This window comes from Vulpes lagopus, chromosome 11, assembly GCF_018345385.1.
Source record: "Vulpes lagopus strain Blue_001 chromosome 11, ASM1834538v1, whole genome shotgun sequence".
NCBI lineage: Eukaryota > Metazoa > Chordata > Mammalia > Carnivora > Canidae > Vulpes > Vulpes lagopus.
In genome coordinates this window covers 78,867,952-78,895,833 of record NC_054834.1, presented here as the reverse complement: position 1 = coordinate 78,895,833, position 27,882 = coordinate 78,867,952, and the positions used below count along the sequence as shown (strand labels likewise).

Below are 27,882 nucleotides of genomic sequence, written 5' to 3'. Positions count from 1 at the left end.
TTAGAGAAAGTCCTGTTTACTGTGTGATGTGCAGGTATCTGTGGAGGGCAGCAGAGCTTCAAGCTTTGCAAAACCCAAATGGCCATCACAGTAGAATGGGTAAATAAATTGTGATACCAGCACACCATAGGAAGAAGAACCAGCTTCTGCTGCACACCATAACACGGATGAACTTTCTGAGCACAGTGTTAACTAAAATAATGCCAGATGCAGAAAAGTACAAACTGTGTGATGCCAGTTAGATACGGTTCAAGAAAAGGCAAAAGCAATCTGTGTGATGGAAGTCTGGATACCTGAGGAGCAGGTGGTGAGGGGTGGCTGGAAGGGCGCACAGGAGGGGGGCTTCTGGGTGCCGGCTGGGTTTTGTTTGGGTGCTTGTTACATGAGTGCGTTCAATTTGTGAAATCATTGAAGCTATACGTGTGCAATATGTGCACTTTTCTGTGTGTATCCTTTATTTAAATAAAATATTTTCTAAATTTGGCATCTGGGGCCAAGACCCAGCTCCACCATTTGCATATTGTGTGACCAGTTAAACTCTCTCCACTCTGACCTCTGCAAAAGAGAGCTAATAATGGTTTCTGCCTCTAATGGTCCTAAATGTCAACTATTTAAGTCCTACCTTCATACTGACCTATCCAAGCACCAGGTATTAATATTTTCTTTTTAAATCAACTCAGCAATGTTTGCTAAATAACCTAAAAATGAAATTTTATATCACCCTCATAAGTAAGTCATGGATCTGGTATGCATATTATCTACTTTCTTTAAATTATCTATTTTATGTTAAACATAGAGCTATTAAGATGAAAATGGTCATCTATGAGCCACCTCAAATTATCCTCCATATCAGTGATGGTTGCATACTCACACTGGGAAGAACCAAAATAATGGGTTACTCAGCTCCTAGCACTGTGCAGGCCCTTAGTAAGTGGTAAACATCATCACCACCATCATCACAATCATCACCAACATCACCAACACCCTCACCATCATCACCAACATTCCCAATATCACCATTATCCCATTATCACTATCATCACCAACATCATCACCATCATCACCATCACTACACACAGAATCAGTAAATACTTTCTTCCAGACCATCTCATGGGGCCAACTCAACATGGCCCTGCACTCAGCAGAGCTTAAAGCACTCAGAACATGGAACCCATTCTGAAGTTTTGGGATCTGCTGGGATGCACACCCAGGTAAGGGGTCCATATGGGTACAGACTGGATGGAGGACACTGGGCTGTACCTTCTCACCCTCTATCCCAGGCCAGAGTCAGGCCCCCTCCAGAAGCCTGTGTTGACCTGTCTCTTCCTGCAGGCCAAGGCTGATCCCACCTGGGCCTGACCCCCCATCCCCCAGAGCTTCATTGTCCTCATCTCTACAACACAGCCAGCTCCTCCAAACCTCCCACCAATGGGCCCAGATTATTGGACACACAGAAGTCATCATAAGAGAGCTCTGGACACCCAGTAAATTGTCAAAAAAGTGCCAATATTATTTGGCATTCGCCCTCTGAGGTGTGCCTGGGCCCCTCCTTCACTGACTGGAGGTACTCAGAGTGCCCACTAGCAGAGTAGAAAAACCCTGATCCTGAAAGTGCTTGTCTATGGGTTTGGGTGTGCCTCTTGTTAAACAAATACAGTAGATGACACTCAATACCTTCTCACACAAGAGAAAGAGTCGAACCCTTTAGGTCTCAGAACAGAGAACTGGCCTCAGGATCATCCAGCCCCGTCTTTTATAGACAAGTCACCTGAGGCCCTGAGCATCCACCTGGCAATCTGGGCAGAGCTGGGACTTGCCTGCAGGTGCCAGCCTGGGCCAGAGCCCCTCCCCATACCTGCATACCCCCCAGCTGTCCCTCCAGAACTAGAATCTGATCTCATCAGGTCCCACTTTCCTCTCCTCCCCCTATTATCCCCCCTCCACCAGTGATTTGATTGACAGGGAGCAAAGCTGAGGGAAAAGGTGCACTTCCTGATTTGGAGGGGATGCTCCTGAAAAGCCTGCTCCCCTCGGGGTGCCCCACCCCCACCCCAAGCTGCCAAGTTCAGGTTTTCAAGCATTCAGGTCATTTTACAAACTTGCAGAGCTCTTCCCACCCTTCACAGAGCAGAGGCGAGATCTCCTCGGCCACCAGGCCATCCTGAGGTCTTTGGCAACCATCCCATAGATTCATTCATTCATTCATTCATTCATTCATTCATTCAATAAACACTGAGGTCCTACTGGGTACTGGTCACATTTCTGGGCCCCCTTTCTCTTCTCCTGTCCCTCCTACCTGCCTCCCAGTGCTCAGCTCCTCTGCCTTCCCATCCCCATCTACCCGCACCGTGGCCCCTTTGCACTGGCAACGGGGCAAATTCTGGGGGTGCTGGAGAGTCACAGAGCCCAGAGAGCCTGATTGACCAGCTGAAAGATGCATGCACACCCCCAGGGTTACCTGGTGTGGGCCCAGGGCAGCACAGGCAGGTGTCTCTCTGGCAGAGGCCTGGGATGTACTGACACCCGGGCCCTGGGGGCTGCTAACCCCCTCCCTGCCCCAAACCTTTGGCCCCACACTGGCTGAGCTGCTTGGAAAACCCGGCCCCAGCTCAGCTGACTTCCTCTTGTGTCATGGAAAGTGTGGTGATGAGAACAGGAAGCTCCCGCCTGGGATCTGGGGTCTGAGTGGGGGACAGCAAGCCTGGAGGCAGGATAGGCACCCAGAGGGAAGGCAGGATGAGGCCCAAGGCCTGGGAGGGAGCCCACTAGGCCTGGGGGAGGGAGGAAGGCCTGGGTGGAGGCTCCCTCCACTGGGATGGGGCAGAGACTAAGCCCCAAGGCCCTAAGCTGCCTTCTATCTTCCGAAAAAGAACAAAAGGATAAGAAACTCCACCCTTGCCTGTGATAAGACCCGGGATCACATAAGAAGCCAAATTTTCTGCTTGTTTTCTTTTCTTTTGGTCCATGAGGGCAGGGAGGGGAGTGGCAGGGGTTTGAAGAGGGAGAAACATGGCTTCAAATCTTAGTCTTGGCTTCCGGAAGCCAAGGACTTTGCTTTCTGAGCTTCAGTCCCCTCATCTGTGAAATAGAACACTGCCCACTTCCCATGATGGCTGAGAAAAATAAGAGGCCACACCCCAGGCTCAGTTAGGCATTCAGAGGAATCCCTCTCCCTTTCACAGTGTAGTTATATAAACCAAGTGTCACCAGGCCTGTGTGAAGGACCACTTGCTATATGGGGCTAGTGTGACCAATAAACGCTTTTGAAACACTGAGTCTTTGAGAGAAAAATTATCCAGGGGGGTCCTCAGCGTGTAAGCAGAGCATTGGCCCATCTCTGCATTCCTATGGTTAGCCTCGGGTGAAATTTTGTTGAATGAATTAATTAATTAATGAATAAAAAGACTGGGATTTTAGGGCGTGGTTGATTAAGTGTCTGACTTTTGATTTCGGCTCAGGTCATGATCTCAGGGTTGTGGGATTGAGCCCTGTGTCGGTTCCGTGCTGAGTGTGGAGCCTGTTTGAGATGCTCTAGCTCCCTCTGCCTCCTTCTGTTCCTCCCCACCCCATTCTTGCATGCATGTTTGCTCCCTCTCTCTCTTTAAAAAAAAGGAAGAGAAAAGTCTGGGATTTCCTGAGTCTCAGGACAGGTGAGATGGATGTGAGGGCAGGGCGCAGGGCCTAGAGGGCTGGCTGAGCTAAAGCAGCATCAGCTCTTGAGGAGGGGAAGAGGCCCTGAGAATCCTGTTTGAGGCGGTCAGCGGGTCCCAATTACAGCTCTCATGGGGGTCCGCAGTCTTTGATCTGGCCTCAATTCTTGCCTCTAGTGAGCAGATGCAAGAACCAGAAACTCCCCCAGGGGAGACAGGACGCCAGGGAAGGAAGGGCCCAGGAGCTAGAGCTGCTGAAGTTGGTGGGAAGGGTGTGGCTGGGAGGCTTTCACACCCACTCCATGCTTCACACTTGTTCACAGCCAACTATGTGCCTCTGAATCATTTCATGCCTCCTGGTGCAGCTCAGATCACGAGAAGCCCCAAGGAGCCTGGTTCTAGGTCTGCGCTGTCCTAGCCCTCTCCTGGGCTAGGTCTCCCCCTGCTAATTCACAGGAACCCAGCCACCAGGCCTTTTCCCCAACAGGTCAGAGGTTGAAGCTATTGTCAGAGCAATGCTGTACCAAGACCACACATACAGACAAGGAAATCACACGTTCCAACGTGGAAATCATACACACATGCCGACGTGGAGATCACACACATCAACATAGAAATCACTCATACTGACATGGGCATCACATTATCAACACAGAAATGACTCACACTCACACTCCTCACACTCACACTCACACTCACACACACCCTGACATGAGCCAAGCATTCACAGAGGAGCCCTTGTCTGTGCTTGTTGGTAAAATCCCAATTCACCCCCATGAAGGGGAGACACGGGGTTTCATCTGATTTTTCAACACTATGCCTGTGGCAAGAACTGGTGTGGCATCCCTCACCTCCGGCTCTCACCTCCTAGCACAGCTCGGTGGGTGCCATTTCGGCAGGTCCCCCTGCCTGATGGCCTTGTCCCCGACCCCCTAGACCCCTCAGGCCCACCCTCGTGGGGCCAGGCCTTCTCCCTCCCAGCAGCTGTGGCCTGTCCTGGCGTCAGGTGGTGGTAGGGGTACTGCCCCGGCCCAGGAAGCCAGGGCTGCCATTCAAACTGGGGCAGATGGTTTTACCAGGAGGAAGTTGACAGTTCGACTTCAAACACAGGTGACGCAGGCCCTACACCGCCTGCTTCCCTGTCATACCCTGCCCTTGCCTGCCCGCCCCACCCCCTCCTCCCCGAAAGGGAGACTCAGGACCAGACTCCTCTCACCCACGGGATGCCAAGCTTGCCAAGGCTGAGGCAGAAGGAGGCTGCGTCCATGGGGTTTCAGCAACCACTGCTGGCCGCCCTGTGCCTGCTGGGGGTGCTGGGTGAGTACTGGGCTACTGGGACTTGGGATGCAAGGGAAGAGATGCTGGTTCTCGCCCCAGTCTGACGCAGGCCTATATGTGACCTCTCTGGAGCATCAGGAAGGGTCGGGGCCACTCCACTGGTCCTTTCCATCCCTTTACCACCCCCCCCCCCCCAGCTCTGCTTCTTTCTTGTACTACAGAGGTCTTCCTGCACCCTTCCAGGTGGGACCCATGCTAAATCAGACTCTCAGCCTAGAAACCAAGTCATCCAGCCCCCCTCTAGTGCAAGCTTCCTCTGCCGTGCCCCCACCCGCAATGGCACTTGGAGCGTCTGGCCTTTACCTAGATGCGCCCAGGCATACGTAGCTCACTGTCTCCTGGGCAGTTCTATGTTGCTCTGAGCACATGGGGCCAAGGCACAGAGGGCTGCCTCTGAGAACGCAGCTGAGCATGAATCGGAGACACACCCTGAGTCCACATTCTCCAGCTCTGTCCCAGAGGAGTCCCAGGAGGCTGGCCAGCCAGGGTGGAGTGCACCCTGGGGCTGCTCTCACTCAGGGCCCAGATGAAGGGCTTCAGAACCGGGACTCCAAGGCTGTGCAGGAGCACCCGGGCCTCTGAGAAGTTGGCCGGGATAAGGCCAGGGGTGGCTGAGCCTGGGGCCTCCTGTACACTGGAGGGGAGTGGTAGAAGCTGGCGGTCTCCCCATTTATGAAACGCAGAGGTGAACTGGATGAGGTCTGACCACCTCTCAAGGGCTTGGAGGGCACTGTGGGCAAGAGAGATGCCTGACCGGGGGATAAGGAAGTGTTACGGCTTCCCAATTTTCAGGGAAAGAACCCAGGGGCTATGACCTGCCTGCCTGTTCAGGGAGCCTCAGTCCCTCTTAGAGAGGCTGGTGTGTAGTGTGAGCAGATGTGAACGTGTGTATTTAAATATTTGTGTGTGTTTTCATGGGCCAGACATGTCTCCAAATGTAGGTTTACCTTCTGTCCGTGCATGTGATGATGGCGCAGGTGCACACATGTTCACATAGCTCTTCTCACATGGACCCACGAGAGATACCGAGTGCCTTCTGTCCCCAGGGCAGAGGCCTAGAGATAGGATCCTCCCGAGGAGCTGCGACCTGTGGCCGCTGACCCCACCAGGGCAGGGAGGCTGCCAGGCTTACCGCCGAGAACGGGAATGGAGTCCTGTTTTCTGGGGCTCCCAAATGAAGCCCATCATGGGACCGGACCAGTTTCCTGGCCAGATCCAGCAGCTGCCCTATCCCAGCAGAGCCCAGAGTCAGGGAGACTGGAAGGCAGCACCTTCCCCAGGGGGTCTGAGAACCGTCTGGAAACCCAGGAGCTCATGCTTTCCGGTGTTTGTGTGAACTGGTAGATAGTAAACATTCTCACTGTTCGATGGATCACAGCTTACAAAGTACCTTTCAAAGCTACTTTCTTCTGTAAGCTTCACAACAGCTCATGAGGTTGGTGGGCCCACTGCCCCCATTTTATAGTCAGGGAAACTGAGTTCCAGAAGAGCCAAGAAGCAAAGCCCAGGGCATAGCAGCTAGTAAGCAGCAGGGCCAACTCCAGCCCGGCACTCCTGCTCTCATGGAGGCCCCCTGTACCTTAAAAATACAGACACACCAAAGCCACTCCCACAAATAGAGAAATGGCTGCATATCACAACTACCTCCTGCAGACATGTCCCCACCAAGGGCAGGGTTGCTGAGGGCTGGGGACTCCTGGCTGGCCATCCAGATTGTGACTTGGGGACCTTTGGGGCACACAGATGCCCACGACATGCCTGGGTGGTATGACAGCTGGTCCCCTCTGTTGCTGCCCTCAACCCCAGCCTGCCTGGGGCTCACCTTCTTGGATCAATGGTGTGTGAAGACAGCCCTGAGGGTCAGGCCTGGCCACCAGGACTGCAGAAGCCAGCATTGGGGCAGGACAAAGTCACTGAGAGTATATGTCTCACAGAGATTTGTAAGGATTAAATGAATTAATGAATGTAGAGCTTTTAGTAGGAATGCTGGTTTAGAGTATATAGTAGGTGCTCAGTAAGCACTGATGGTCATAGTAATTATTACTCTCATCATCACGAAGGTCAGAGTCCGGAGGGAACAAAGTGAGGTCGGACCCAGTAGAGAGTCTTGCCAGACGCCAGCCTGGCCATCGAATCTCCTCTCCCCAGCCCTCTTACACGGGTCATTCACACCTTCATTTATCCAACTACAAATATTTATGGAGCATCTGTTATATGCCCAATGCTTGTAAAGCATCTGGGATCATAGTAAACAAGATGGGAATCCTTACCCTAATGGAGGAAGCACCCGAAATAGTTACAAATTCCTAAGTATTGTGGTAAGTGCAGTGAAGAACACAAGAGCAGGTGGGACTCAGTGGCCAACTTCCCTGAGGAGCATGCCCAGTCCAGGGGCTGGGTAGGCAGGGAGGGCCTCTCGGAGGAAGTGACATCTCTTCTAAGACACAGATGCAGGAAAGAGCCAGCCAGGCAGGCAAAAGAGGGACGTGGTCCATAGGGGTTTGCAAGCGTACACACAACAGGCAGGACAGGCCCGAGAGGGGCTAGGCATCCACAGGAGGCAGGGGGACATGGGCTCGAGCTTCGAGCAGGCTGCCTGGCCCACTATTCCAGCAAGGTCCCAGTGGCCCAAGCTCCCCACCCTCAGTGGGGAATACAGGGACCTGGTGGCTCAGGGATTGGTACTGGCCCCTCTGGTCACTCTGCCCAGCTCAAGACCAAGGAGGGATTTCAACTCTACCTGAGAAAATTGATAAAATGCATACGCCTATTCCATATATGCATATGTGTGTGGATGAGTGTGGGTGCATGTGTGAGCACATGTGTGCATGCTGTGTGTGTACTCGTGTGTATGTGTTGTGTGTGCGCACTTGTGTGTGAAGGCCTGTGGGGCTTTGGAGTTGCACAGATTGGGGTTTGACTTCGGCTGAGCCACTCACAAATGACAAGAACACTTCTCAGAATCTCAGCCTTCTCATCTATAAAATGGGATGACCACCGTGCCCACCTTACAGGACAATGCAATTGTTAAATCTGATTCATTCACTCATTCAGACAGTAAGTATTTATTGAGCACCTACTATGTACTGGCCACTATTCTAAGTGCTGGGGGCACAGCTGAACCATCAAAATCCGTGTCCTGGTGGATCCAATATGGGAGTTGGGGTGTTATGGGGAGACATACAGTGATGGCATGGATGCTGGGAGGTCATGAGTGGGGTGGGGTTGGGTGGGGGCTGTGCTTATCCAGGAAGGGAGAAGATAATATTTGGGCGAAAATTCTTGTAGGAAGTGAGTGAGCGTACTGTGTGGGCCTGGGCAGGATGATCCAGGCAGAGGGCAGAGTAGAGGAGTAAGAGTGATGAGTACCCCTGAAAGGAATGGTCCCAACACCTTTTCAGGTTCATACACCCTTATCCTGACCCTTGGGCCAGATGCATTTGGGAATTCAGAATTTTCCAGATTGGGGGTCATACTGTATATGTGTTCATCATGTGCCAATGAGGTCTTGGTAACACCCCCTAATCAAACACATTCCCATTCAATGAAACATGAATTCACACACTAAGAGAGACTCATTAAAGGCTGCAAATACCCTCCTGCCAAGTGTACTAGAAAAGACTTATGGTTTAGGGTATTAAGTTGCAGATGAGGAATTATGGCCCCAGGCCACTTCCTCCATAGACACTACCATCATCATCATCATCATCATTATCACCATGTCTGGTTCTCACAGGCCCCTGAAACGCCCCTCTCCCCTGGGACACCATTGAGACATATGTGGTAGGGACAGGATAGAAAATCAGTGGTGGCTGGCAGAAGCGCAAAGGGTCCTGTGCCACCATAGATTCCCATGGAGATATCCAGAATGAGCCCTTCCTTCCTTGGCCTCAATTTCCCCTATCTGTACCCTGGGGTGAGCAGGCTCCAGGTTCTCCCAGTGGTAGATTCCCACAGGACCCTGTCAAGTCATGGAGATGGGGTTTCTTGTCCTGACTCTACCATCAGCAAACTGTGTGACCTTGGGCAAGTTGCTTAGCCTCAACAAACCTCAGTTTGTTGATCTGAAGAGGAGAATAAGAATGGGCACTTCCTTAGGGTGCTGTGGGTGGAAACAACTTTGGGATATAGGAAGCTCCGAACAAAATGAAGGTCTTATCACTGTCACAGTGGAGATGCATATGTGGCATTAAACACGTGCAAATTCAGTTGGACATAGCAGGCCACCAGTGAGAGAGTGATGACAGTTTAGACTGTGACAGCTGTCCTGCCTGGGATCTGTTCATATCAACAGGCCAGTGCAGGGCCCGTGAGCAGGATTAGAGGTCTGAATCTGCTGTTCCTTCTGTGGGTGCCAGTCCCCAGGCTTTTCCTGGCATAAACTCAGTGACTCTCTGCATGTTTTGCACACAAAAAGACTCCTGATCAGAAACCAATCACCTCATCTAGTATTCCACCAAGAAACAGAATTGGGGGCCTCTGCCATCCTTGTTTCCCTAAAGCCTTGATACAGACTCAGGTTAGATACAGCTCCGTTTCAGGAAAGGGGGTTTCTGACCTTCTAATCAGCCTCTCATCAGAAGATGAAAGGAAGAAAAATCCAAAATGCCCCCCCAAAAGGCAGTCCGACCTGTGGTGTTTGCTGTGAATTGATGAGATGTTTGCAGACTATTAGAGGGACTTGTTGTTTATGGAAAAGCTGGAACATCTGACATCCAAACCTCACTAAGTCCATCCATTTCCTGATCTGGGAAACAGGGTGACAGCAGCCCCTTGCAGCAGGGCTATTGGGAGGATGGGGGCCAGGTCCCCCATGCCGAGAGCTTGCCCTGGGGTCTGCATGAGGCAGGAGCACCACAAATGTTCACTCTCACCGCTCCTATCAGACATGTCCCAGCTCCTCCCTGGGACCCTGCTGCCTTGTCTCCACTTCCCAGTACATGGTGGTTGCAAAGGCAGATGTTCATGGGCCCCAGGAGTGTCGGAGTGAGCCAGAGGCTGGCCAGCCTGGGCCAAGTCCTGGCTCTGCCGAGTACTGCTCGGCAAGTAGAACCACCAACACGGGTCCATAAACGTTCTCCAGCAATTTCAAAACCCAAACAACGTCTGCAGATCTCTGGAAAGCGCTTTTGGTGCCGATCCTGACCTGAATGAATGGGATGCTATTTATAATCCTGCACATCCCATATGGCATGAAAATTCATGTCTCTCGGCAGAAACCATCATGAGATTGAAGCTGGAGCTCTCCACACACAAGGTGACAGTAAGGGGCCTCAGGGGTGCTGGCAAACCAGATCCCACAGGTTGCTGCATGGAGCTCTTGGGGAGGTAGCCTGATGAGGCCCAAGGATCCTATTTTCCAAAAACATTTCACTCTTGGGATTTTTTTTTTTTAAGCCAAACAAAACAGAAAGAAACCTAATTTTTAAAAGTTGACTGAAAAAAATTTTAAGCAGCATGCAGAGCCAATAAAACCCATCCACGGCCTGATGCAGCCAGCGGTATCACACAGAGAACCAAAGCGAGAATCACTGGGAATGTTGGGGATGCAAGAGGACCAGGCGGGTAGGGACAAGGGTGTGAAAATCTCTGGGTGCCTTCTGGAATGCACGGAATTCTCACAGAGATCCCGCCGGTGCAGGGGTGCAGGTAGGGTCAAAATGACTAAATTTCTGTAAATGGGGAGATGAAGAGAGAGGCCAGGAGACTGAAGATGACTTCTCACATTCTCGGGCTTTCTCGGCCCTGAACTTGGCTCGGCTGCTCCAAGCCCCAGTCATGGGTCTCCGAGGGGAGGGGGCAGGGGAAAGAGGAGCCTTTGGAGGATTCTCGTTCCTGGCCCCAGCTGCTAGGCTGCGATTGTGGATGGCAGGTTAGCAAAGGACACAATGTTTCATGGTCCCCTAGGGTCTCTAGGCCTCTGGTTGCAGATTCTGCAGCCCGCTAGGCTGAGCTGCAGCCCCGGAGGGTCTCAGAGAGAACCTAAGTGTTATCTGCAGGGTTCCAGGGAAGGAGGCTCTTGGTCAGACCCCTGTGAGGAGAAGCTCAAAGAATGAAAATATGTTGTGGACAATGACAACCTAAACATATCTCTGGACAGACAGAACGAAGCACCTAGAAGGCTCTGAGGCAGTCACACGTCTCACTGTCCACTGGTCCCTGGCCCTTGACAGCCTCTGAGATACAGCAGGAACTAAAGAGTACAGAGCAGAGAAGCCTGGCCCAAGAGGAAGGTGAGGGATCGCGGGGTCTAACTTTCTCATTTTACAGTTGAGGAAACCACATCCAGAGAGGGCGAGTGTCTTGCCAGGATCATAGAGCAAGTTCATGGAAAAGTCTCCCCACAGCGTGTTTCACTAACTGAAGGAAATTCCAAGTTCATTCCTGTTCATCACATCTGCACACCATGAACGTGCAGTAAACTGGCAAAAGGAGGTGTGACAGATGGCTTGGCTTTGAGTCCCAGCCCCAGCAGCAACCTGCTGCTCAGCATGTTAGTTCATCTTTCTCCACTTCTTCATCTATAAAATGGAGATCAAAATAATAGTGCCTACTGGCGCACTTGGGTGGCTCTAACGGTTAAGGATCCAACTCTTGGTTTCCGCTCAGGTCATGATCTCAGGGTGGTGAGATCAAGCCCTGCATCAAGCTCCGTGCTCGGTGGGGAGTCTGCTTGAGGATTCTCTCTCCCTCTCCCTCTCCCTCTGCCCATCCCCTTGTTTGCACACACTCTCTCCTCCTCTGTCTCTGTCTCTCTAAAATAAATATATATTTTTTAAAAACCCAATACTGCCTACTTCATAGAGCAATGAAGTTTGAGACAGTTAACATATACAAATGCCTGGGTAAATGTGAACTCTTAAAGTGTTGCCAGGGGGATCCCTGGGTGGCTCAGCAGTTTAGCACCTGCCTTCGGCCCAGGGCATGATCCTGGAGTCCTGGGATCGAGTCCCGCATCAGGCTCCCTGCGTGGAGCCTGCTTCTCCCTCTGCCTGTGTCTCTGCCTCTCTTTATCTCTCTGTGTCTCTCATGAGTGAATATATAAAATCTTAAAAAAAAAAAAAGGCAGAGCCTGAGCTCTGTCTTATAAAAACATAAAAAATTAAAAAAAATTAAAGTGTTGCCGGTGGTGATGATGGGGATGGTAAGGCTGATGGTGATGGTGGTGAGGCTGATAGTAATGGTGATGGTGGTATTGTTGTTGACGGTAATTTTGATCATGATGGTGGTGATGGTTAGGCTGATGGAGGTAATGATGGTAGTAATGGTGATGGTGATGATGGTGATGGTAGTGGTGGTGATGATAGTGGTGGTACCGATGGTGACAATGATGGTAGTCACGGTGATGGTGGTGCCGGTGATGGTGTTGTTGATAGTAATAGTGATCGTGATGATAGTGGTAGTGGTGATGATGGTGGTGATAGTGATGGTGGTGATGGTGACAGTGATGGTGATGGTGAAGGAGGGATGAGCCAGGAAATGCTGCTCCACTGAGGACATCAGGCACCCAGAGGGAGGCAAAGTGTGGGGATACCTAGATGCCCTTCCTCAACAGAGCATTTTGGGAATTTTACTTGGTTCTCCAGCTTGTTCAGTCTTTCCCAGAAACATTCTCTGAGGAGGGCCTGGGCCATCCTATGTGAGATCTACAAGAATGGTCTGGTCTGGTCCCTGCCTCCAGGGGCTCCAATGTCTGGAGACTCAAAAACCAGGGGGACAGGTTCTAGGCTGTGTTCATCTCTGCATCCCCAAACTTGGCACTCTGGAGACACAAGCAGGCAGCAGAGAGCACAGGTTTAGAAGGCAGACTCACAGTTTGAATCCAGGCCTTGCCAGTTGCTGGCAGTGTCCCCCTGCACAGGGCATTCTCCTTCTCCCAACATCTACACCATGAATATATGCAACTCACACCATGGAGCTGTGTGGAAGGTTAACAGTGGAATCTATCAGGAGCCACCCTGAGTGCTGAGTACACAGTAGGTGCTCAATAACTGATAGCTGCTATTAATAATGAATGTTGAATATGGCGACTTGGGGGGATATGAAGGTCTTGAGTGGGCCCTCTTACCTGGCTCTCCAAGCATCTCAGGCTGGCAAAGCTCCCCAGTGGGCCTGCCATCCTCCCCAGGCCTGCCCCAGGCCCAGCCAGCAACACAACAGTGCCACCAGCCCTGAGCACCAATGCCAGAACATCACAGTATGGTGCCAGCATTATTACAGGGAGTCTTGATTGTGGGGGGCAGGCTGGCTGGCCGGGGCACATCTTCCTTTAAAATTCTACTACAAGCTCCAAAACACTCAGGCAAAAATAAGCTTTTTAAAGCACACCTATTTTCATTTTCATTTTTTTTTTAACCCACAGCAACAACTTCTCAAAAGCAACTTAAATGGAGTCATTTCCCCTCTAAAGTAGTCACCCTGACTGTCCTGGCTCCCAATCGAGAAGCAGGCCCAGGAGTCATAAGGTGGAAATCAGAACATCTACTTCATGGCTGGCAAAGCCGAGCCGCAAACATGGGATGGGGCTCTGAAGCCACACGAGCGTGCCACCCTGGCCCAGGCCCACCCAAATCAAGCATCCTCCGCCAGCCACAGATGAGCCAGCCACAGGCTGCTCTGTGACAATCCCTTCAGTGAGCCAGCTTACCTCCCACTCTGGAGTCAGTCAGGGCTGGGAGGAGGCCGGACTTCTCAAAGGGCCCCCATGGCTATTGAACAGGCCTGGGCAGGAGCCATGTTAGAGGGGAGGCCAGGTCCCCAGACCCACCATCAACCGGGGCTGTGGTCTTGACTCCTTTGTGCCACCTGGCTGCACTGTCTTGGGCCAGCCCCTCCATCTCTGAGCTTCGACTTCTCCTCTGGAAGCTGAGCTATTTAAGATGAATTGCTCTCATTCTTATCCTGCCTTGGGGATAACTAGAAAGTAGCAAATGATGTCTGGGGTTCTCATGCTGGGTCATTTCTCTGGTTCTCTACAACTGTGAGGCTCAAACTTTTTCAGATTGAAAGCAGTGCTCATGACAGTTTTACACTGCAGCCAAATGCACAAAACCTCATAACCAACCGTGTATTCTGACATTCTTTATTCTGAGCCATTTCATTTTGCAAAAAAAATGTGATGGTTGCATTACCACATAATTTTAAAAAATCAGTGGCTGCAAAGCTATATATCACTGCAAAGGGAGAGCACGAGGAAATGTTGAGGTGGGCGGTGATGGAAATGTCACCTTGACTATGATGGTGATCACACAGATCTCTGTATGTGTTAACATTCATAGATCTGTGCACTAGAGGAAAATTCATGTTACTGATGCTCATTTAAAAAGTAAAGTTTAAAAAAAAAAAAAAAAGTAAAGTTTTAAAACAGGGGAAAAATTGATAGTTGCAGCCCATTAAACTGGTTTCGTGACCCACCTGGGGGTTCTGATGTGTAGTGTGACATTCCCTACCCCTGAGCCCCACATTTGGGGGGATGCAGAAGAGGCCACTGCTCAGGCTGTGGGTGGGTATGAGGCGGGATGGGGGGTAGGAGGGAGGCTCCACTTCCTGACCCTCTTTTCTCTTTTCTACAGTCACTTCCTGCCTCGGGGGGCCCCACTGGGAGGACTCAGGTAAGGAAGAGACAGACAGAGGTCTGGAGCAGAGGGTGGTGAGGGGACAGGGCTGTGATTCCATCAGGCTGTAGGGAGACCTGCCAGAGTGAACTCCACCCCAGAGAGAGAGAGAGAGAGAGCCCCAACACATGCAGACCCGCGCATCCACATACTCGTATACACATTTAGATGCCTGTGCACTGGCAGATGCCCTGGATGGCCATAAAGCACCACCCGCATGCTCATTATCATGATAATTATTATTATGACCCACTCACCATGAACAGAAAACATAATGGCCCATAAATGCTCCCTGCAAAATCCTGTTTCCTACTTAGTCCCTGCCAGATCTTCCTGGTCAAATGCATTTGCAGCTGAGGCTACAGAGAGAGACTGCACGAGGTTGTAAAGTACGCTGCATGTCCTTCCTTCACAGTTGGACTTTAAGAGGCTAGTGTTTCCCAAACAGGGCTCATGGGACATGTTGGATAAGAGGTAGACAACACCATCACTCCCTGGAGACTGACTGTGTGTACCAGCCTGGGAAAGTCTCTGAGAAGTCCTGCAGTGGAGAAATGTGTTTGATATTTCTTAATACAGCAGTTCCCAGACTCATTTCACCCCAGATTTCACTCTTTCACATTTCCTGAGATCACATGATGCTGAATGTTTTTTGGGAGAAATGTGGCCAGACAGTCTTATGAAGCATTCAGCCAGAAGGAACCACAGGGGCCTTGGAGGGCCCTGTCCAGAATCTGGAACCCTGCAGTGGCATCTTAGCTCTGAGCTCTAGCAAGTGACTTGTCCTCTCTGAGTCCCAATTTCTCTACCTATAAAATGGGGAGACCATCTGTTCTCTGGTGAGGATTCAGTGAGTCTTCTCACCAGAGGGAAAGCTGCAGAACATTCTGCCAATGTCAGGTGCTAGACAAGCCCTTTTTTTTTTTTCAATTTAAAGATTTTATTTATGTATTCATGAGAGGCATAGAAAGAGGCAGAGACACAGGCAGAGGGAGAGGCAGGCTCCATGCAGGGAGCCCAGTGCAGGACTCGATCCCAGGACCCGGGATCACAACCTGAGCTGAAGGCAGACGCTCAACCACTGAGCCACCCAGTGGTGCCCCAACAACCCCTCTTTGTCTCAAACTAGTATAGTGACCTTGCCAAGCCCTAGCCCCGGGCTCTGATCCCCAAGCCCAGAAGAAAAAGTAGCCTGCCTAGAAGTTTCCAACCAGGGAAAACCTCCGCCTCCCAATCACTTGGCAAAGCTTTTTACATGTAAAAATAAATAAATAAATAAATAATAAAATAAAAATCTTGAATAGGTAATACAGTTGCCTGGCTTAAAATTTTAAAAATATAAAAAAACCTACAATGATGAATCTCATTTCCATTTCTGTCTCTCATCTGCCCAGTGCTTTCTGCATCCTAACACCCCAGGTAACAACCACATATATTCCTGTCTTGTCTCTCCTTCTGGAATCTCTGCAGATACAAATATATATCCTTCTTTTTGACTTCATGGAGCTTTATAAAATCATACCAGTCCTATTCCTACCTATGATCCAACAATTCCACTCCTCAGTATTTTCCTGAGAGAAATGGAACACGTGCCCACACAGACAAACATCAGTTTGTGAATGTTCCACACAGCTTTGTTCACAGCAACCAAATGGTGGCATAGCCACACAGTGAGACATTCCACAACAAAAAGGAAGCTGGTACATGCAATGATGCAGAGAAACCCCAAATGCCAAGGCGAGGGAGTCTGACGAGAAAAACAGAACAACAGAAACAAAAAAACACGCTGTATGATTCCAGGTACATAACATTAGAGAGGAGGCAAAACTTCTCTCTAGCAACAGAAGCATATGAGGCTGGATTCAGGGAAACTGACTGCACATGGGCATAAGTGAACTTTCCAGGGGATGGTGGTTCCAGAAAGGCATGCCTTTGTCAAGTTCCACTGAACAAGGGCTCTTGCAATGAGTACACATGAGTAATGTTTCTGTGTCTAAATCCTACCTCAACAAAATTGATTTGAAAAGTCAGAAAGAAAAATAAAAACAGGTGACAGGCCCTATTTCTATGGAAGCAGAATCTGCATGAGTGGAGCAATCCTGCTGGACGGTAGGTGCTGAGCACCCCTTGCCTGCTGCTCTGAGTTCCCCTGGGCTCTGAGGTCTCAAGCCCCACCCTCTGGGGCCTGATTTTGGGGGACCCCAAGTGTCAGGGAGCACAAAGCTCACAGGAGCCAGGAAGGCAGCCCATGGGGCAGAAGGTGGCCTGGCTGAGGGGGAACCTGACTGGGAAAGAAGAAGACTCTCCCCCCCCACACACACACCTCTTTGACCCCCAGAGTTCCAGGTGAGACTGAAAGGCTCCAGCTCACGGTGCCAGGGCCAGCTGGAGGTCTGCATCGGGAAAAGTTGGTACACAGTGTCCAGCCGGAGCTGGAGCTGGAGCCAGAGCCCAAACCCCTGGGAGGAATTTAGCCTGGCCTTGAAGCTCTGCCGGAGGCTGGACTGTGGGGAGGCCTTGGCCATGGCCTACTTTCCTGCTTTCAACAGTCCTCAGAAACCGATCACCTGCCATGGACAAGTGGGGTCCTTTTCCAACTGCAACACCAGTGTGGCAAGCCAGAGCAACCACCTGGGCCTGATCTGCCAGGGTAAGTAACCAGCAGCCCCAGTGAGGCTGCCTGGGGCCTGGGATCTGAGGCTGCAGCAGGCAGGTAGAGGGGCATTCCTGATTTATAACAACCCCCCAAAAAAATACCTTGGTGGGGAACTGGGGTGGGGGGTGTTGGCACCTGCCTGGTGGGATCAAGAGGCCAAAAACCTGGTTCTGCCAATTGCTAACATTACTGTCTCCTCTTAACCTTCGTTTTACCAACAGTAAAATGGGCTGGTATTGCCCACCCTGCAGATTTAGAGACAGTGTGTAGGACAAGTGGCACTTAAATCATAAGTTCCAGGTCTTTCTCCAAACCCTCGGGTTTGGGCAGCCCTCCCCCAACCTGCATTCTTCCCCCACTCCCCATCTCCAGCCCCCTCCCAGGGCTCCTGCCCCTCCCTCACCAGAGTATCTCATTGCAGAGCCACCGAAGACAACACCTCCTCCCACGAGCCCCCCACCCACAACCACTCCAGAGCCCACAGGTAAGAGGATTCTGAGGTCCCTGGGGACAGGGTGCTAGGTCTAGCAAATAAAAACACAGGATGCCCAGTTGCATTTGAACTTCAGGTAAACATGAAAAGGTTTAGCGGAAGTATGCCCTATGCAATATTTGGGAGCTCCCCACCCCCCACAGCTGTTGGCCAGTCTTTCATTTGTCTGTGTGTTGGAACCAGAGAGCCTGGAGCAAGGAGGACCCCATTGCCAGCCTGGCAGTACTCAGACCCGCTCCCCTCTTTCTCCCTCCACAGCTCCTCCCAGGCTGCAGCTGGTGGCCAGGCCTGGGGGCCTGTGGTGTGCTGGTGTGGTGGAGCTCTACTACGGCAGCCTGGGTGGTGCCATCAGCTATGAGGCACAGGACAGGACCCAGGACAGGACCCAGGACCTAGAGAACCGCATCTGTGCCGCCCTGCAGTGTGGTTCTTTCCTAAAGCTTCTGCCAGAGGCTGAGAAAGCCAGGACACAAGATCCAGGGGAGAGCAAGCCCTTGCCAATTCGATGGAAGATCCAGAACAGGAGCTGTGCCTCCCTGGAGTGGTGCTTCAGAAAAGTACCGCCCTATGAGGGCAGCCAAGCTCTGGCCATTGTCTGTTCTGGTGAGTGAGACTCAGTGAGGACCCAAGAGGTGCCCCCAGATGATCAGTCAACACCTGTTCCTGGAAACCCCTGTGGGTAGCACAGGGCCCTGGGCACCATGCAGAGCAGAATGGGAGGGAAACAGAGGGCAGGATGGGGTGGGGGGGAGCTATACTCACACAAAGTAACACAGAACAAGCCCAGATGCACTGCCAGCTTGGCTGCGGCTCGGTGGGAGATCAACAGGACTTTCAGGATGAGGCAAGGTCTCCTTGTGGGTTTGGGGGAACAGAGGAGAGAAGGCTCTTTAGGTGGGAATTAGGACTTGTGCCAAGGATCAGAGCAGGTGGAGCACTTGGAGGGGACCAGCCTTGAAGGAGGGGAGTTTGCAAACCCCAGAGACAGAGGAGGCTGGAGCAATGGTAACAAGTGGGAGGTTGTCCCACCCTACCCCCTGCACAGCGGGCAGAGGGAGACCAGGGCAGGTCCCCAGAGAGCTGCTTGCGGAAGCTCCTACACAAAGACAACAAAAAGACTGGTGAATCTGGTGTGGCTGAGGAGAGAAGACCAAGGAGGATGCTCTCGGGGACTCCCAAACCAGGATCCCTGGGGAAATGGAGGAGGAAGAGACTGCAGGTCAGAGTAAGGGAAGGGGTGGGTTCCCATCACCAGAAGGGTTCTAGTGGAGTCCAGACTATACGAAGTCCGACTTACCGAGCATTTCCTGGGTGACAGGGACCTTCCCAGGAGGGTCATTCATTTTCACAACAGCCTGAGGAGGTGGGCACTATTATTATCCTCACTTTACAGATGAGGAAGCTGAGGCGCAGAGAGGTTACATTTCTTGCCCAATATCACAGAGCACTAGCTGGGATTTCTACTCAAGCCATGTCACCCCAGAGTCTGTGGTCCCAGCCTTGGCTACCCAAAGTGTGGTCCTAGACCAGCAGCACCAGCTACATGAGCTGCTCAGAAATGCAGATATGGTGGTCCAACGCTAGACCTACTGAATCAGATGCGCATTTCAGCAAGGTCCTAGGGGTGTGTGTGCAAAAATCTAGGAAGCCTTGCTCTGGACCTCTGGGCTACCCCGCAAGCATACCACCCCCACTCCCTTTGCACCCCGCAACCACCCCCTAGCCCGGTGGATGCCAGGTATGAATTAGTGAAACACCGCCTCCTCCATGTAGGAGCGGCCCAGCCTCCCCCACCCAGGGTCTCTCTGGGCCTGATGGCGGGGTGGATAGTCTGGTTCTCAGACCCACTCGCCACTGCCCTCCTGCAGGCTACAACGTGCAAAATCAGACCCAAAAGGGCTCGCCTTTGAAATTCTTTAGAAAATTTACTAAGGCCTTTTAGATGGATGTTCCTATGGAAACTGGCCAAATGGGTGAGATCACAGCCCCCTCTAACCTGAGCACAGGTGGGCCTCAGCTGTGCACCCCAGGCCCCACCCTGGCAAGAAGAAATGGATTCAGTCTCTGTCAAACCGAGTCCTTTCGTGAAAGCCCACCCCTTGAGGCTGGGCAGCAGGAATCCTGGGTTCTGTCCCACCCCTGAAGTACCAGGACCCGTAGCAGGAGCTGTTTCCTACCACTAGGCCTCAGTTTTTCCTTTCTGAAAAGCCCTCCCGCCTCGCCAGGGATGGTTCTCCAAGGTTAGAGGACCCAGGTGGAGCCTGTTTCTCACAGCTCTTCTTTCACTGTCACCTGTGCGGGGACTGACTCCCTCCAGTGGCTGCCGTGAGCATTGCCACTCTCTCGGCATCTTCCCTGAAACCACCCATGCTGTCACATCTCAGGATAGCTACCAGCAGCTGCCCACAGATGCCAGGGAAGGAGCTGGATGCGGGGAAATGCCAGAAGATGCCAGAAGGAGGGAAGAACAGAAAGGAAGGCGACCCCAGCTCCCCACGAGCTGGGCTCTGCCAAGGCCGCCTCTTGGCCAGCGACACGGGGCCCCAGTAGCCAGGCCAGGGTAGGCTAGAGCTCCCCCAAACCTGTCACCTGCCCTCCACTTCTTCCCCTCTCCAGGTTTCCAGCCCAAGGTGCAGAGCCGCCTGGTGGGGGGCAGCGGCTTGTGTGAAGGCTCTGTGGAGGTGCGCCAGGGCAAGCAGTGGGCAGTCCTGTGCGACGTCCCTCGGGCAAAGGGCACGGCGCGGTGGGAGGAGGTGTGCCAGGAGCAGCGCTGCGGCAAACTCAACTCCTTCCGGGTGCTGGATGCCACCGAGAAAACCTCCCATGGGCTCTTCTGCCCTGAGGAGAAGCTGTCCCAGTGCCACCAGCTTCAAGAGAGAAAAACCTACTGCAGAAGGGTATTTGTCACATGTGAGTTGGCCATAGCCTACAGTGGGCAGAGGGCAGTTCTGGATTTTCCCTTCTAGGACCTCATCGGTGAGTGTGCTTCTGAAGGACAGGCTCCAAGCCTAGACAGAGGGCCCTGGAGTCCTAGAAAAGGTTGGAGAGGTGGCAAATGGGGGGTGGAGGGGGGCAATTGTGCTCAGACAACAATGAGCATGAACCATAAAGAGGAGATTGGTCATAATGGATAAGGAGCTTTCCTTCTGTCTTCTAGTCTTCCAGGATGGAAGCTAGAAAAGCAAGGGAGAAATGGTCATTGAATAACGCATAAAAGAGAGGAAATAGATGAATGGATGGATGAATGGATGGACGGATGGGTAGATGGCTATCAGCGTATGATGGCAAGGTGATCACTTATAAGCAACTGGCAAAGGGTAGAAAGTGAAATAGTTGATAACAAGAGTGGCCAGTGATAGCTGGATGACAGGTAGGAGACAGATGAAGGGGTAGCAGAGAGTTCGAGAGACAGGTGGAGAGGCCAGTAGAAAACTGCCTTCTGGCACATGCTGGTGAACCGCGGCAAGGAGCAAGGGGTGGGGGGCGGGGGAGCCAGCGGCCGCCCTCTGAGCGGACAGTTCCCACTTCCCAGCCAGGATCCCCCTGACCTCTGCCTCCCCCAGGCCAGGACCCAAATCCGGCAGGCCTGGGCGCAGGCACCGTGATGAGCATCGTCCTGGCCCTTGTGCTCCTGGCAGTCCTGCTGGTCGTGTGCGGTCCTCACGCCTACAGGAAGCTGGTGAAGAAATGTAGGTGCGGGCGCCCCGAGCCCCCTCACTTTCAAGCCCCTGCGGAGGGCGGGAGGTGTGCAGGAGAGCATCTGGGCTTCCCTACCCGGCTCACCCCCTCCTGCGGGTGGGAACAGAGAGAAGCAGGAGTCTGGTGAGCGCTGACTGGCGCACACCTGCCCCCCGCCCCCTGCCAGGCTCGGGGGTCTGGGTCCAGGCCCGGCTCCACCCCCTAGCGACGGCGCCCGCTGCTGATTGAGCCGCTTCCTCCCTGAACCTCAGTTTCTTCATCTACCTGATGGGCGATGGCGCGCGTTGTGAATATAGGGGGCTGGTGTCCTTGCCCTGCAGAGCTCCGAAGAAAATTATGCAGAGACTGGAAGTGAGATTAGAGAGGCCCACAAGAGAAGACCGGGAGGTGCACAGTGTTGGCCAGGTCCCTACTGCCCTCCCCGGCTTAATTCTGGTTCTAAAGCCCCGTGGTTGTTTCTCCTGGAGAAGCAGCCCCCTCAACACGCCCCTTCACCCTAGATGGGCCCAGTCACCCTCCTGAGCAAGTCAGAAAACTGAGATCCCGGAGGATTTCAGGGGGCAAAGTCCAGCAGTCTCTCCTTCAGCTGCACCTGCTGCCTCCTGCCTCCCTTCCCCCACCTTCCCCCACACAAGTCTCCCCATCCTTCCCTCCCATGATCCCTGCCCAGCCTCTGGCCTCATGTGCCTTTCCTGTCTGTCACCCAGTCCGCCAGAAGAAGCAGCGCCAGTGGATTGGCCCGACGGGAATGAACCAGAACAGTAAGTGTTGCGGAAGGCAAAGTCCTCCCTCAGCCCCAGCCAGTGTCCACAGGGGGTCAACGGCTCTCTGCTGACCACCTACGAAGCCAGCGGCTACTTTAGGCCTCTGATCTCCACCAAGTTCATCTAAGGTGGGACTGTGGTCAACAGGGGTCAGCAGGTGGTATTCCAAAAAGAGGTCTCCACCATCACATAGATTCAGAAATCAGTGAGGTAAGCAAAATGAGGCTCGGTTCTTTATTTCAGGACTTATTAGAACAGTACTGGGCATTTTTGCAAGAAAGGTTGTCCAAGCTCATTTTCTCATGGAACAATTTTAAAAGGCCAATTTTAAAACATGTTGTGACAGCTAGCCCATCCCATACCCTCGTTCTTCATCCTCTGTCCCTCTAGCCACAGCCAGACCACCCTAACGGACAGAACCATGGCCCTTCTCCCACTCCATGTTCTTCCTTCCCTTTTGCAAATCAAGGTGTGCTGTGAAGTCTCTTTTACAATATAAAGCCCCTCAGCTCCAGGAGAGGAGGGACTGTATCTGGCCTATCACCTGTGTTCCAATCCCTGCCTAATAAATACCTGATGAATGACTAACTGACAGCTGAAGGCCCACCCTGCCAGATTGCTGGCCAAACCCAAGCTGCTCAGGAAGTCTGAGTCCCCGCAAGAATGCACCTGCTCGGGAAGAAAGGAGCAGAGGGATGCAGTGAGGAGGTGTGGGTGCCCTTGGCCTTCCCCCCATCCTACAATGGAAACAAGAAATCTCAATTCCGGGCCCCTGTTGGGGAGGAGGAGCAGAGGAAGACAGAGCAGGAAGGCTAATGACACCATCTCCTGCATTTGCTCAGTGTCTTTCCATCGCAACCACACGGCGACCGTCCGGTCCCAGGTCGAGAACCCTGCTGTCTCACATGTGGAGAATGAATACAGCCAGCCTCCCAGGAACTCCCACGTCTCTGCTTATGCAGGTAAGCAGCAGCCAGGCTTCCAGGGTGAAGGCAGGCTGGAGCACAGGTCACACCCAGAAACAGGATGCCCCAGGGGAGTGGGGGCTCTAACTGCCCTTTGACAGTGGTATGAAACAGATCCAGCCTTAACCGGCCTCAGCTTGTCCCCCCAGAGACCATGAGCCACTCAGCTAGAGAGAATATGCTGAGATGCCATTAAACCACAGCACTGCTGTGACCTAACAGGCCTGTTTCTCTGCAGGGCCTTGTGGGCCAGATGGTAAATGAGGCCCCTTGGATCCCTTGCAGACCTGCAGGAGGCCTGAATTGAATGTTCCCTGACTGGCACTAACAATTAAGCCCCCAGGGAGCCCAGAGTTCAGTATCATTAGTGAACACCGGCTGATTTTTATCAAAACAGATACAGGACTGTCAAGCCACCCACCAGCTCCTAAGCCCCTGTGATCCTCAGACCCCATGGGGCCCTGGGCTCTGAGGGGCTCTCTCTTTGTAGCGTGGTGGGGTAAACCTGCTGCAAATGGCCTCTTTTCTTTCTGCAGCTCTGGAAGGGGCCCTGAATCGTGTTTCCACCCAGCCTGATAACTCCTCCGATAGTGACTACGATTTACACGGGGCTCAGAGACTGTGAAAGGTGAGTTGGGCTCCCTGGCCCACCCCCTGAGATCCCCGAACAGCCCTAGAGATAAGCCCTGGCCCCTCAATTCCTCACCTCCTGCCCGCCCTGCCCATCCAGAATGGGGGCATCTGTACATCTTAACTCTCATAGACAATAAATAAATAAATAAATAAATAAACAAACAAACAAACAAACATGCACTATATTGGTAATGGAGGCTAATTTGGCAATAGTAGCAGAAGGATGGTCAACCTGAACACCTCCTCCTAAACTCCATCTTAGAAGGCCACCCAAAAGAGCCCCTGAGAATTTCCTGATGGACTCACACCCCTGTGGAGCTGCCAGCAGGAAGAGGTAGCCCCTGGCCCAGAGGGACAGCCTCTGTCCCTGTTATCAAACCGGGGGCTTGGGGCCTATCCCTCACCTCCCTGAACCTTCTCTAAGGTGCAGGGTTTCCTCCTCTGACCTGTTTCCTTCTCTCCCCACAGAACCAGGTACCAAGCACAAAACATCAAGAGGCAGACCTGTTTCCTGAGACGACTCTGTATTTACTGCCTGGAAATAATTTCTGCCCCAGCTAGAACATGGACGCAGGCAAGGGTGCTTTCAGACATATCCTAAGTCCCTAGAGCTGTGGGCCGCCGGAACCTGGCCCAGTGAAAACCCCCAACACAGCTCGGCTGCCCTTCCAAGTTGAGTATAGCCCAGAAACAAGAATCCCCCAACCCTCAAAATCAGACATGTGGGGAGCAGCACCCAGAGGAATTGGTTCTGAGATTCTGACCCCAGTGAGGAAGGAGCTCCCCTCTGCGCCGGGATAGGGGAGTGCAGGGGAAACTGGGTTCTCTATTGTATTTTTAATATGTTCTTTGTAAATAACACTTTTTCTACTTCCTGCAAACTAGAGGGCCTCCGCTCCTCAGTCGAGGGTCCAGCTTCTGGACCCTTCTGGGGATGCTGGCAAGCCCGAAACAGAGCCACTCAGCACAGCAGGCAGCCACTGCCTGACACAGGGCCCAATCACCCCCCCTCTGTGGCCGCCCCTCAGCCCCTCATTCCAAGCCCTAACAGAGAGCACCAAATCTCTGGGATTGCTGGCTGCCAAGCCCAAAGGCACCATGCCACCCCAGGGCCCGTGAAGAAAGGACCAAAGAAAGGACCTAGCAAATCCGAGGTGCTTGGGGGTTTGGTTTTGCACAGCAGTTTAAAGTTCAAAGCCAAAGTGGTTTCAGCCAATCACAGTTAACTTCCGAGCCGAGAGGCAGAGAACAGGGCTGGACATTCATAGAAGTTAAATCATTCATTCTCCCAATGGAAACTGTCTCTACTAGTCACTGTATCTAGACACACACATTACCGTGTGATGCTGGGATGTCCTTAGTGAGGAAGGAAGGGTGAGTGAGTGGGGACATCTCACAGGAGCTTGAAGATCTAGTAATGGCAGAGGCCAAGCCAGGTCCCCACCAGGTCAGCCCTTGGGCACCAGTTCCCTAAGAAGGCATCTTGGGTCTGGGGCCTTCCTCCACATGATCTGCCACTGTCTCCACTGACAGCAACAGTTCTTCATGGCCCAAGCTACAGAAGCCAACCCAGGAAGAGCAATGGGGTGTTACTACAAGGATATGGGGTAGGGGTGTTCATAGAATCAGGGGATCTGAGGACAGTAGCTTGCTAGAAGAGTCTGGTCAGCTCTCTGCCAATACCTTCCAACCAGGCCTCCTGTCCTCCCCTGCTTGGGACCCAGAGTCCCATGAGAGCCCAGTGGCCAAACCCGAGTCTCGGATCTGCCCCAACCATGCTAGGGATCCAGAAACAGGGGCGCGCAGTCCCCTTCCTACACTCAGCAGGGGTGAGGGGCTGCTCAAAAGGGAACTGAGAGGTGGCTTTCAGGGAGGGCCATTGGGGAGCACGAACTCCTGTCCCCTCAAAGGTCCTTCAAGCTAGACTAAGGATCAAGTTGACCTGAGACAGGTGAACAGGAGAAGATCAAATTGAATAGAAGTATGTACAGAGGACCCAAGCAGACGTGGAAACTGCAGAGACAGGCCCAGAGATCTCCATGTCATTCTGAACTAAGAGGAAGGGGCAGGGCTCTGGGACTGCAAGGGGAAGGAATGCACTTCACAGAGCACTAGGAGGAGGGAGTGTTTGGTAATGCGATGTTTGCCCTGCCCTATAGATGGGTCACTCAGGTGCAAGTGATCTCTAGCAATAACACTTATTCTGGAAAGACCTCCAATATAGATTCTTCTGTGTAGTTAAAGGAGGGGCAATGGTTTCTTGCGAGCCCTGAGTCTTGATTGCCTTTAGCTCAAAATAGTCCATGAGCCAAAGCGGCGCATCTTGGGGAGGCATGCCCTTGGCCCCTACAGGGCAGAGGCCGTGAGGCACCCAATGTCTCTACCAGCCCCTTTCTTGATAAAAGCTCTTTACTCCCTAGCTTGCCCACCAGGCATGACCTCAACACAACCATGGCCAATTTAACCCCCTCCCCAAAAAAAGGAGCTGCATTGAGGGGTCTCTTTAGAAAGCTTTTCCCAGTGCTGGCAGGCCTGGGTGGTGCACTCCACAAAGGCCTGTTTGGTTAACAGTTGAATAGGAAACATCTTGGCCTTTCGTCAGGCTCTGGCCTTAGCAGGAAGGATTAGCCCACAAGGCCTGGGCCGCCTCCCTCACCACAGAGGATGCTGAGCTGTGGCCTGGGCCACCTCAGGTTCAACCTCTTGCCTTATGGCCACCTGCCAGAGCAGATAGGGGCCGCCCCTTCACCAGGGAGGGGAGTGCTGTATGTCCCCCCCCCCCCCCGCCCCACTCCACAACAGCCCATTTCCCTAAATTGTTACCTGCATGATCAGCCAGGGGATTGGGGAGCATGAGTGTGTGCAGCCTGATAGACTGATTCAAGCACATTCTCCTCCTTTTGTGTAAAGGAGACTGAGGCCCTGATGGGAAAGCTCACTCTGAGTACCCAGTGACAAGCCTTGCTTCAAAGCCGTCATGCCTCTGGGATCTGGGAGTACTGAATCATAGCCAAAGGGACATTTCAAGTGGCCTTGCCCCAGCTGAATCAGCAAAATGTCCTTCTCACATAAGCTAGGAATCACCTTGAGGCTCTAAACTTGGTGCTTGGGGTGTGTCCTTGGGCAGCTGGCTCTGCAGGCAGGGACCCACTGGGGTCTGGGGGAGGGCGCCTGGTGATTCAATGTGGCAGATACAGGGGTGGGAAGAGGCATCCGGAGGGCCTGGGGAGAAGGGAGAGCAAGGAGCAGAAGGATGCTCATGCACAGATGACCAGCTGAGGCATCTCTCCTTCGAGCCATTTCATAGAAAGTGGTGGTTCCTCTCGGCAGCCCCTTCATGCACCCTGCCACCTGTCCTTAAACCTGGACACATGCAAGGCGCAGAGTTCAGGAGGGGGCAACAGACGTAAATAAATAAATAAATAAATAAAATAAAAAATGGACTAAAGCCCAAGGATTCTCAACATGGGCTTAGATTTCCCAAACCTTCTTCCTGACTGGGAACCGGAAGACATCTGGAAACCGGAAGACTTCTGACACCACATGGCATGGTGGAGGAACCCCTGCAGCCAGGTCAGCCAGCCAGGTGCCAGCCCTGCTCCCACCCCTCCAGGCTTTGAGACCTGGTCACTGGCCCACCCACCCCCTGCAGTCTCCTCCCTTGCTTAAAATTGGGGATCAAAGGGCTGTCGAAAGGACCCAACAAGATCATGCATGTATTCAGTGTATTCAGTACTGGCAGTCCAAAGCACTACTGCACGTTGTCCACAGGCAGCCTGTCCATGTCACTTTGCTGGGAAGGAAAAGCAGACGGGCTGACTTGAGAGTCCATCAGAAGCCTGGCCTCCTGACTCCCCCAAAGCTGCCCTTACTGGGGAGAGCAGAAGACTCCCTCCCAAACCTCATGATAGAATCAGCCGAGCTCAGGGTGGGTTAGAGAGGGAGTAGGCTGGGTGGTGGGCGAAGACCACTGGGCTCACAGCCAGGGGCCCGCTGCCTCCTCTCTTTCCGTTTATAAACTGTAAGGGAAGACCTGGCCCTGACCGGTGGCATCCTGGCGTTTCATACAG

General features: G+C 52.5%; 1 protein-coding gene across 1 annotated transcript; it reads left to right on the top strand.

The window, feature by feature from the left end:
• The first annotated feature begins 4,876 nt into the window (after positions 1-4,876).
• CD5 (CD5 molecule) lies at positions 4,877-27,255 on the top strand. The gene is made up of 11 exons (XM_041774278.1): positions 4,877-4,967; positions 14,561-14,599; positions 16,941-17,252; positions 17,680-17,742; positions 18,010-18,354; positions 20,368-20,661; positions 21,315-21,440; positions 22,158-22,211; positions 23,057-23,176; positions 23,716-23,807; positions 24,281-27,255. Exons 1-10 carry the CDS (start codon positions 4,916-4,918, stop codon positions 23,802-23,804), a joined length of 1,494 nt encoding a protein of 497 aa, XP_041630212.1. The 5' UTR covers positions 4,877-4,915; the 3' UTR covers positions 23,805-23,807; positions 24,281-27,255.
• Positions 27,256-27,882: the final 627 nt, after the last annotated feature.